This window comes from Charadrius vociferus, unplaced genomic scaffold, assembly GCF_000708025.1.
Source record: "Charadrius vociferus isolate BGI_N301 unplaced genomic scaffold, ASM70802v2 scaffold858, whole genome shotgun sequence".
Lineage (NCBI taxonomy): Eukaryota > Metazoa > Chordata > Aves > Charadriiformes > Charadriidae > Charadrius > Charadrius vociferus.
In genome coordinates, this window is record NW_009649724.1 from 3,093,463 (window position 1) to 3,104,927 (window position 11,465).

The 11,465-nt window shown below is 51.0% G+C and overlaps 1 protein-coding gene across 1 annotated transcript in view; it reads left to right on the forward strand.

Moving 5' to 3' along the window:
* The window catches only part of ARHGAP32 (Rho GTPase activating protein 32), a 152,610-nt gene extending 143,251 nt beyond the window's left edge, over positions 1-9,359 (forward strand). Inside the window, exons 16-21 of the mRNA XM_009890807.1 lie at positions 871-1,072; positions 1,880-2,025; positions 3,240-3,314; positions 3,905-4,762; positions 5,418-6,328; positions 7,107-9,359. Coding sequence (XP_009889109.1) covers positions 871-1,072; positions 1,880-2,025; positions 3,240-3,314; positions 3,905-4,762; positions 5,418-6,328; positions 7,107-9,359 — 4,445 coding nt within the window. The remainder of the gene's footprint in view (positions 1-870; positions 1,073-1,879; positions 2,026-3,239; positions 3,315-3,904; positions 4,763-5,417; positions 6,329-7,106) is intronic.
* Positions 9,360-11,465: the final 2,106 nt, after the last annotated feature.

Here is an 11,465-nt window from a genome sequence, read left to right on the forward strand (position 1 = left end):
CGGCTTCTTGCCTGTACCCACCCGTAAGTGGAGGGAGTGGTATTCCCGAGTCCGCTTTAAGCCATTCCAGGTAAGGCTGGAACCCAGACTTCACCCGGAATAGCACTTTCGGCTGACACACACAACACACAAGACTCCGCACGCTTTACACAAGGAGGGGTAGCAGTAGGGATGGAACCAAGCAGGATGTTGGTGTGATGACACCCCTTAACCCGTGTGGGAATAACCCCAGAAGTACTGGTGCTATAAGCAAGGGTGAACAATAGACAGCTGCTCTTACACCGGGCTCCTCGTGCTGCTCTGCAGCAGCCGCCTCTACACTGCACGCTGGCTTAGCGGATCCCAGCAGCGGGAGGCAACATCAGCTACTTCTACAAAAACGTACATGTTCAGCTCCAAAAACAAGCACAAGCTGTAAAAAGGCCAAGGGTGAGACGCACAACTAGATTCCCTTTACTGTGTCCGTTAGTTTGTAGCATCTTTAGTCACACATGGCATTTCCTGTCGCACTGAGAGGTGGAACCTGGGAATGACTGAAACTAAGCTTTATAAGTCGCAAAACCATCACTTCCTTCACAGACTTTTGCGTACAGATGAAGCTTAAGTAAACTATGTCAGTGAAGGTTTCAACCTACCTGCTTCCCTCGCTCTTTTTTTCTTTTTAAAATAAACTAAGCTGCTCTCATAATTGAGAAAGTTTTTTGTCATAAACATACCTCTGACAAAACGGTTACTTTGACTACGTCTTCCAGTGCCTGGGATAACAAAGATTTAGAAAAACACAGCACCTCCCTAGACACACAGACCCAGGGCTTTGATCTCTCTGCCGTCTTTCTGATTCTCCCTGTTGCCTGCGGTTTTCCCTTACAGGGCACAGTTCGTTATCACGGCCCAAGTCTCTGTTGGTGTCCTCTCCTTCCACAAAGCTGCTCACGCTGGAGGAGGCACAGGCACGGACGCAAGCCCAGATCAACTCTCCCATCGTGGCAGACAGCAAGTACATAGAAGTGGGAGAAGGCCCTGCAGCTTTACAGGGGAAATTCCACACGGTCATAGACTTCCCATCCGAAAGGTAGAGATGAGTTTCCTTTCCAGCATGTGTCATAACTGTTTGGTTTTGGGGTTTTTTTTTTTGATTACAGCAAAAGCTTGCTGATATTGGCTTACACTGGTCATACATAAAGTATTGTAGCCAGTTTTCCACCTGCTTTGGAATCTCTTGAGGATTCAGCTTACACTACTTGTCTGGTGGACTTAGTTTAGCCCTGCAGCTTCTGTGCCACTCCCTCCTCTTCAGCAGGGCTATCATGAAATGGATAAAGCCGTGTTGTATGTGATGCATATAGAGTCCTGTACTAGTCACGCATACAGAAACGTTAACAGAACGTGAACATGTGGAAACATTGGGGTTTTCCAGATTTCAGGCCTAATTGCCTGTAACAAATCCAGGTTCCCCTCGAAGCGGAACAGTTGGACAGACTTGATGACAGCAGAAATTAAATATGGCAGTGGGAGGAGAGGAATGTGATTTTACAGCATGAGCGAGAGATGCTTTTGAATACCTTTTCTGGCTGCACAGTTCCTCAGAGAACTGGTGCATCTGCCAGCTAAATAAAAGCCATCCCTTCGCTGCTGTACTGTACAAGTATGGAGCCTTTGCTCACCTGCGCTGCACCCGCTTTGCACAGGTTGGTGGAATTTACCCAGCAAGACTTTAGGGCTTCGCTATAAGAAGGAAAACATCCTCAGCTATTTAAAAGAGACCGAGTTTCTAAGCTTTGTTTCAGCAGAAACCAGATAGCACTAATAACAAACAACCGGTAGCAGGAACTAAACGCAGCTTGCCCCTCCAACAGCTTGCTCTATTTTCTCACTCCAGAAAAAGACCGCCCAGCAAGATGAAGAAATCACCAGTTGGCAGTTGGCGTTCCTTCTTCAACCTAGGAAAATCATCCTCCGTGTCCAAACGCAAACTACAGCGCAATCCCAGTGAGCCCTCAGAAATGAAAGCCATAGCCCTGGCAGGTAAGGATACAGACCCAGCTTCCAAACACCCGGGTTTCCAGCAAGGCAGAATTCATGTTTCCCGTGTGCTTCTATCTCCTTCTAGCGTTCAGGCCATGCATAACACCTTCTGTTAACTGCTGTCTTTCCTAAATGGAGCTCCCATTAGCTCAAGCGCCCAACCTGCTAAAGCACACACCTCTCATGCTTTTCTCGCATATTTTTGAAAGACAATATATGGGCACCTCTGTAATAAGTCTCAGAATTAATTCCCTCTGATGCTCTTATTGTGAAATAAGAATACAGTTCTGGCTCCCTTTGCTGCTCGCAAAAGAATTAAACTTGGTAAAGGCACTTTTCCACAAGCCCACTCACCCCAAAAGCTATACCAGTGTAACTAGAGAAGGCATCCAACAACCTTTTGTAGCCACATCCAGCGGACGTAGAGTCTGAATTCTCAGCCCTTTCCATCTATAGTTTACTGTCTCTTTCCTAATTTAAAAATAGCAACAATATGGTTTTGCAGTAAAACACACCACAAATCCCTAAACACGGGCCAGCGAGGACTGTTATCCTGTCTTCTCCCTGGTGCCATTTTCAAGTTATAACCCTCATAGTCTTCAGTATAATAAACACAATATATGAGTGTCCTTTAAGACCATCTCCTTGGAGCACTGAAGATAAGTGTCTGAAAACGAGCTGCGTAAGCGTTACTGCTTTCTTCCCCATTTTTAAGGGGTTTTGTTTGCTGGCAGGACCAAACCAATTACCACAGGTACACCCAGACAGAGTCTGTAGCGGGATGATGTGGGCAGTTGTTTCCCAACCTGTCAGCTGCAGCAGTTACTGTTTTGGTAGGTTACTTTTCCCCCAGTCTGTAAAACGAGTATCAAAAATTGATTCACTCTCTTGTCATTGCCCCTTGCGCAGCAGTACAGACCCACTGATGGAACGGGACCTCTGTGGGCCAGGCTCCCCTGTAAACACGACTCCGTCTGTCTCAGACAGCAAAGCACATTAACACTGGAACAGGATAAAGGTTTTCTTTAAGGGCTTTGCAATAAAAACAAACCCAAAAAATACCTTAACTCCAAACTGAAAAAGCTCGACTGTTACTCTAAGGACAGCGGTACTGTTGCTAAAAACCCGTTTGTTTTTTCCTGTCACCGTTACACAGCCAAATGTAAACCACTTTTATAATGCGGCTTCTCACTGTCTCGGTTGCATTTCCTTAGGTGGACGAGGAGACAGCGGGACTCTTCGCTCAGCTAAAAGCGAAGAATCGCTTACCTCTCTGCACGCTGTTGATGGTAAGACAAAACTGCACCTGCACTTTTAATGCGTGTGGATTAAAAAAGGTGGTTTGACATTACTGACCGCGGATATTCAATGGAACTGATTTTCCACCCCTCCAGTAAAAGCTGGACTTGCTAATTAGTGAAGCAGCTTACCGCCGCCCAACGCAGATGGGTATCACAGAGAAGTGCTCTTCAGGTCTTAGTTTTCCTTCTAAGGTAAAAAAGCAAAGCTCTTGCTGTTGTACAGCCGGCACCCCTTACCTCCATTCCTTGCCATCCGCCCTTTCTGTTTTAAGGTGGAAAAGACGGCATCAGGAAGGAAAATGCTTTCTGAGGAAGCCTTATGTCTACAGCACATTTAAAATAATTTCGCTTTTGCACGCAGCTTAGTTTCAGACTAGATCAGACCTGACAACTGCTGTTAGAAGAGTTTGAGCAAACGTAATTAACAGTTACTGCTAACTACATTACTTTTGTGTTTAGAGTTCACCAGGTGAGCATCTTGCACACTGCCTTAAGACTACTTTAAAAACAAGACCAAACCATCACCTCCTGGAGAGTAAGATTTTAACACTAATCCGTGTGTATCTACTCCTTCGTAGGTGAATCTAAACTGTTTCGGCCCAGAAGACCTAGGTCCAGTAGTGATGCTCTCTCTGCTTCCTTCAATGGAGAGCTCTTGGGAAACATGAATCGCTGCAATTCTTACGACAACCTTCCCCACGACAACGACAGCGATGGGGATGAGGGGCTCATCCACGTTCCTGCCCTGATTTCTCCTCGATCTGCCGAAGACGTTGACCTGAGCCCACCGGATATCGGAGTCGCTAGCCTGGATTTTGACCCAATGTCTTTTCAGTGCAGCCCGCCCCAAGCAGAGTCCGAGTGCCTGGAGAGCAGTACCTCCCTGCTGGAGTCAGTTGGCATCAATAAGGAGAAGCCAAGCCTACTCAAGAAGGATTTAGAATCAGGCAGCCAGTCCCAGACACCAGGCAGTGCCACGAGCTCTGAGCCAGTCTCCCCTTTCCAAGAGAAGATGAGTCCCTTCTTTACTCTGGACCTGAGCCCGACCGAAGAGAAGGCCTGCAAACCCCACGCCTTCTCACCCAAGATGGGGCGAAAGCCCATCAAATCGCCGCCGCTGACTACAGCGGAACCCGTCTCCTTCGCACTGCCCAGCCGCATGTCAGAAGCGATGGGAGGAGCGCCCGCCACATCCAGAAACTCCTCTGCTTCCAGCTGGAGCAAAGGGATTGGCATCACCGATATCACAAACAGGTCCCCAACCCAGATGTCCTTGCCCCTGAAAAACAGTGAAACAGGAGCAGGGGAAGGAGCCCACCAAGAGCTGCAGCATGCCCCGCTAGTGGCTGCTGGCAAGCCAGAGTTGCCAGAAGAAGGGGAGAGACCAATGTCAAGCAGTCAGACTAAGACTGTACCCACTGGACACACACAGCCAGGTACAGTGCATTTTCCTCCATTCTTTCTTTAAGTTCCAAAGGGGACCTGCTCTCAAAGTCATCCTCCTCTGCGTGCCTTTTAGGAGAGGGGATTGCCCGTCAGTTCTGATCACGAGTGTCTTGCAGGGCTGTGCAGATCAGTAAGGTCTTAACCTCTGCCTTCTCCCTACATCACACAAGTCACAGATAATTTTCCATAATACTTTGTATACCGCTTTTTTTTCCCCGCCCCCATCCTGTCATACGCGAAAATCTATAGCATGTCCTTCTAAATCATTTCAGCCAATAGACCATCTAAGGCTTTTCTTTTTTAAATTAAAAATCTGCCAACACTCGAAGAAGGGACCTTTTCACCTAAAACCTTATGATCAAAATTGTGTAAGGGTATCTCATTCTCTGCTACCTACTTCCTACCTCTCTAGAAATGCAAGAGGAAGCCTTTAGACAATCTCTTGTGTTTTTTCCTCTTTGCGATGAACTGCTGTGCTATTGAGCAGCGTTTGCATGTGAGACAAGATAGTGTTTCACATCAGAAGGAATTGCCACTGTGAAAGTGTGGAAAGCATCTATTTTTTTATAACAGTCATTAAGGTTAGGTCACTCTCCTTATTGGGTAACATAAAATCACTCTCTCTCTCAATTTTCCCCCCATTAGGAGCAGTTGCCCTCGACTCCCCCCAGGATCCTGTTCCCGTCAGTTCTGTGTCTCTTATCCCTCCTCCTCCTCCGAAAAATGCAGCGCGCATGCTAGCCCTAGCGTTAGCCGAGTCCGCACAGCAAGCATCCGCTCAGTCTCAGAAAAGGCCAGGAGATGCTCATTCTGAAAGCACAAATTACGGAGAGACGGAAGCTGGCACAGCTCTAGAAAAGCTCCATCTCTCCGCTGGTGCTCCAGACAAGCTCCACCTGTATACCAGTCTGCCTGAGAACCGACTTCACTTCCAGACTGGTGCACCAGCAGAGCAGGATTTCCAAGGTAGCAGCACACCCGGGGAGCAGAACCACCCACCGGGTGCACCTGGAAACTGGGACCCCCCACCTCTCCACACTGGCATGCCTGGGGACATGCCTGGTAGCAGAGATGCAGAGCAGGAGCAGTCCAGCTTCCATCCTGGTAAACCGGGGGACAAAGAGCACTTCCCTTCCCATGCTGGGGACTGGGAGCACACATCCCACCACACTCCAGGTGCACTGCCTGACTGGGAACCACCCACAACAACAGACCTGTCTGTAGATAAGCCCCACCTCCACGCATGCACCTCTGGGGACAAGCACCACGTTCCTATCTGCACAGCCGATGACAAACTTCAGTCTCCTCCTGTCCTAACTGCCGGGGAGAAAAGCGCCCCGGCTTCGGTGCCGTATCTAACCACCATCCAGACGGCGGCAGCTGAGCCTAACCGTGGGCCAGCGGGTCCAGCCACAACTCAGGCAGACGGCACCGTTACAGCTGCACAGCGCACGCTCGCAGCCGGCCAGCCCGCCCCGCCGCCGAGGCAAGATCACCAGTCGGCAATGGGACAAGTGCCAGCGGGCTCCGCAAAAGCATCCAGCAGTTCCAGTCAGGTACGTGGATGCGCCCTCGCAACCTCGCGCCTTACCTGCAGGCGCAGCGTCCGCGCCCAATTTCCTAAGGGAACGTCCCAATATACCTGCTCTGCTTGCTTTTAAGGAAAAAAAGTATCCTCTGGGTTGGTTGATGCAGGGAATGCTAGTTTAGAAGTGCTCAGACAAGGAGGAATTTTCGCATCCTCCCTTCACGGAGGCCGACAATGTCCTCTTCCAACATGCTCTGTAATGAAGCAGGTCAGATTCCTGGTGCGAGTTAGACAAGGAATCGTTCCCTCAGAAACCCAAACTACCTGCTGCCCATGAAGCCTGCACGCCTAAACACCGTAGCCACATGTAAGGAAGGGATTTCTGCTGTATTACACTGCTTGATCTGCTCAGCAGGGCGTGAGGAGTTTAAATCCAGGTACATCTTCATTAAGACAAGTACATTTATAAGCAGAGCACCTGACAAAACGGCGTGGCAGCTGTAAAAGTTCTAACCTGTTGCTATAAGGAGACGGCCACCTCCTGCCCTTTCTCCAGTTTGAGATTGGCAGAGAGCCCTCACAGGCCCCTCAACTGCCATTTGTGACGGGTCCCGAAATCTCCCAGAGGCAGCACGCTGCCCTTGCTGCGGAGGGGAACCTACACATCTCTTCTACAGCAAAGGGAAACCAGGCACAGAAAAAGCTCACATTGAACTAATCCGTACCAGAATCCGTTGTATTTTAACTGCAGATTTGGGGGTGGGAAGACGCTTGCCTCTAACTTCTACTGGTTTCTTCCCTAATAGGTATGGGGCACAACTGCACCTGAAAAGCCACCTGAGCCCACGCCTGGTTTTGTCCCAGAAAGCAGTTCTACCACCCGCTGCTCCTCTTCTGTGCCCACGGGCCACCAGAGCCATTTGGAAAAGCCTCGGGAGACTACGAGGGCCCCCCCACTGCATATGCGGTCCGAATCCGTCCCTACTCACTCCTCCTACAGCTTTACACCCCCTGTCCCGCCTGTGCGAACGCTGGAGAGCAAAATTGCTGCCGCCATGCACTCGAACAACACGGACGCCATCAACAACTCCAATTATCACGCCTTCCTAGCTTCCTCCATGCTGGCCTCCTCTGTGGAGGAAGCCCTGCTGCCGCCACCACCGCCTCCCCCACCCAAGCACGCTTCCCTGCAGTCCGTGTACGTGCCGCATCCCAAGCCGGAGAGCATCCCCGAGCCCTCTGGGCCAGACAGCTACCTGCACCACAAGCCGGCGTCCATCCATCAGTACAGACCCGAGAGCGTTCCTCCTCACATCTCCTACCACAGCAAGCCTGAGCAGCACCAAGCCTACCCTCCTCGGTCAGAGACACCCACCTCAGCGGGCACTCGCTACAACACCTACACAAACCAAGGGAAGAGCACCTCGGCTCTGCACTCCAAGCCTCGCAGCCGGACAGAGTTCGTGTCCTCCGTGAGCCCAACGGGCCTGCGTAACGCCAGCTACGCCGAGGATGCTCCGCCCTACCCCACGATCCGCAGGGTTCAGTCGCTGCACGTCCCCACCCCCGCTGCCACCGCTATCCGCTCCGTCCCCATTTCACGGACCGAGGTACCTCCGGACGACGAGCCAGTGTACTGCCCGCGGCCCCTCTATCAGTACAAGCCATATCAGCCCCACTCCGACTATCACGTCACGCAGCTGCAGCCTTACTTCGAGAACGGGCGGGTACATTACCGGTACAGTCCTTATTCCAGCTCTTCCGGATCCTCTTATTACACCACTGCCGATGGGAGCTTCTACGACCTGGACCCCTACAGCACGGTGCGGGTCAGGCCTTTCCACCCCCTGCCCAGCCGAGACTTTGCATCGTACGCCTCCCGGCTGCAAAGCAAAGGCCTGTACCGCTATCCCAGCTTGTCCGCCTACCCTCGGGGCGGCCTCATCGGCCACCTGGCAGGCAAAGAGCACAGCTTCATCAGCAGAGACGTGCCTCCTGCCCCGGACATCAAGCACATGTACATGTCGTGGGACCTGGAGGACATGGAGAAGTACCGCATGCAGTCTATTCGCCGGGAGAGCCGCACGCGCCAGAAAGTGAAAGGGCCAGTGATGTCCCAGTACGATAACGTGGCCCCACTGCTGCAGGAGGAACTGGGAGGACTGGATGTGATTCACTTGCGCAGCAAATCGGATCCTGGGAAAACTGGCCTCCTCACCGTGGCAGAAGGGAAGGAGGGGAGGTACCCGGCCAAGGCAGCTACGCCCGAGGGGGAGGAACGTTACTACATGCAGCACCCTGAGCCAGAGCTGGACAGAGCCCACTACCACGGAGCCTACGGGAACGGGCAGTCGGAGAAGCCGTCCCTTCCCCAGAAGCAGAGCAGCATCCGCAGCAGGAAGCTGCACGAGCCGGGCTGCACCACAAACGAACACAGGACGCACTTGCAGCAGGAAGCAAGCCATAGGCAGCCTTCCGGATCCAAAAACGGGCCCCCTTATCCCGACTACAGGCCCAAAGGTGGCCCGGAGCCCTCCGAGCCCATCGGTTACCAGCACACGGGCGGGAAGTACATCCCGGCGAACCAGGAGACCCTGAGACTGAACCACAAGGAGGTGAGGTTGGCAGAGGACAGGCCAGATTTGGAGAGGTCTCGAGCCAGGCCGGCCGCATCCATGGAGAAACACTCCAGAGACTGCTATAAAGAAGAGGAACACGCCGCTTCTCCCATGGCGCCACCGCCCAAGCCCGAACGGAGCCACAGCCTCAGAATGCAGCACCCCGAACCCATGGAGAGGGACTCTGCCCTGCTCTACCCGTACCAAACCCTTGGGAAACGCCAAAGCACTATGACTGTGGTGTCCCAGTATGATAATTTGGAGGATTACCATACCATGCCTCAGCACCAAAGAGGGGGCTATGTTGGAGGAGGGGGGTTCGTACCCCCCAGTTTTACCCACGTGCACAGTAGAACTTACGCCACGGCCCTCGGCCAGGGAGCCTTCCTCCCAACGGAGCTGTGTTTGCAGAGGCCCGAAACAGAGGTCCACGTTGAGTGAGCTGGTGTGGGGGGGGAAGGAGGGATAGAGTCTAAGCAGCCTCTGCTGGACAGTGGACTGTTTTATTTTTTCAGTGACAGAAAAAAAAAATACCCCGACCCTGCCCCGATGAGCAAAGCAAACCCACCTTCAGTCCCTCCCCCCCCAGCCCACCACTCACTGTTTTTATGTAGTAGAGATACAGCTTTTTCATGTAGTTTTGAGACAACTGGAACGATAGGGCAGGCTGTTGGCACACGGGTGTTGCCAGAGAGGCCGGGCAGAGCTGAAAGAGCTGCCGTTGGGGCAGGGAGGGAAAGGAAAAGAAGTTTTTCCTTCCCCAGATTTGACATAGGCAGTTCCCACCGCTTCTCCCCCCCTACACGCCTCCACTGTCCCGTGCATGCGGCTGTTCCCCCCGTGAGCCCCTGTGCAGTAAGTCGCCCTTCTCACCCGTAGCTTCCAAGAAAGGGTCTCCAAAGCCTTGGAAGGACCACTGTTCTGCCCCCTCGGAGGTTACAAGAGTGGGATAAAAAGCTAGGCAAGGGGGGGAAAGACTTCCCAAGTATTTTCTTCTTGGTAAACGCCGAGGGCCTGCCTCTCCCTTGAGAATGACTGCTTAGGCATAGCGGAGCCCCTTCAGTCGCTTTGAAGTGGGCGAGAGCCTGTTCAGACTTCGAGCCTGCGGAATAGGCTCTGAAGCAAGTTCAAAATACAACACGCTTTCTCAATCGCTTGCTTAACAAGCTGCTTCTGCCTACAAGAAATCAAATGACTTTAAATGTCTCTATTGTAAGCAGAGGCCAGCTATGGAAGCCAAGTAGGGCAGGTTTGCATTTCTCATACCAAAAGAAAAAAAAACACACAAAAATATACCAAACCATACACACACAGCTGGGAACAGCACACCCATTTCACACCAATTCCTCTTTACTGCTAGGCTATCTACAGTCCAGACGACTTAATACCATGTTGTGGCTGGCCAGACATATCATCTCTAAAAAAAAAAAAAACCAACCAGAAAACCCCTGCAAAAATGCTATAGTGATTTTTCTTAATTATGTCCAGCTTGTAAATTGGAGCCCAACTTACCGGCTGGGAATGACTGTAAGTGCTGAGTTATCTGCATGACCAGCTATTTGTCCTGGGCCAGATCCTGCAGCTCTTACATCAGGGAATGCTCCTATTGACCTTAAACTGAAGGTCTACAGGACATGGCTTTCGGTAACCTTAAGTTCGGTGTTGGCAAGGGGATCCCTGGGAAGCTGTGGCGCACACGGAATAGTTACGTGCTGTCTGTGTGCCGTGACATAGTATTGCCTCCCGTATCGCACACGCAGCTCATACCAGTATTCAGATAGCCGTAGGGACGGAAGGCCAGTGCACCCTCTGTGATACACTAATTACGTTGTCCTAGGGATTGAGAAGCTCTCCGTATTGTGAAAGAAGCCCGGCCGCATCTCGCCTGTGGCCTCTTCCGACTTCCCAGGACTCACTACAACCCCACCTTATAAATAAAGCACATCCGTTTCATTAGACAGTGCTTGCAAGCAATACTTGAGATTTAGGAGTTTTTAAAATGTTCACGGAGAAATTCCAAGGCCATTCCTGTTCCGTGTGGTTGAAGAACTTCTCTACCTGTTTTGAATCTCTAATGTTTTATTAAAAACCTGGAGGTCCTGCAGTTAGCACACAGCTGTGAAAGTTAAAGGGAACTTAGATGGTTTTTTTTTTTGAACAAAAGTTTCATGGCTATTTTGGGGCTTTTAAATCCTAAGGAAAACCTGCTTCTAGTAGCTAACTAGTCTTTAGCTGTTTGCTTCTTTTAATCTTGTAGCCTTGTCTGGGGCTGTTCCAGGAACACTACCTTATGGTCCTCTTTTATTGTGCAACACTGTTGTTTTAAGCATTTTTGTTTAGAAGAGTGTTCTTACGTGTTACGGAAATAAATCCGGCAGTCAGAAAAAAAAAAAAGCAGCACTGTGATCCAGGTTACCGCAATCACCTTGTGGGTAGCGACCAGGTCGAGGGGTTGGGGTTCCTTTGTGAGGGAATGCTTTTTGTAATGTTTTCTTTTAAGGAAAACTAACAAAACTACATCGGAAGGGGCCGTTAGGTGAGCCGTGG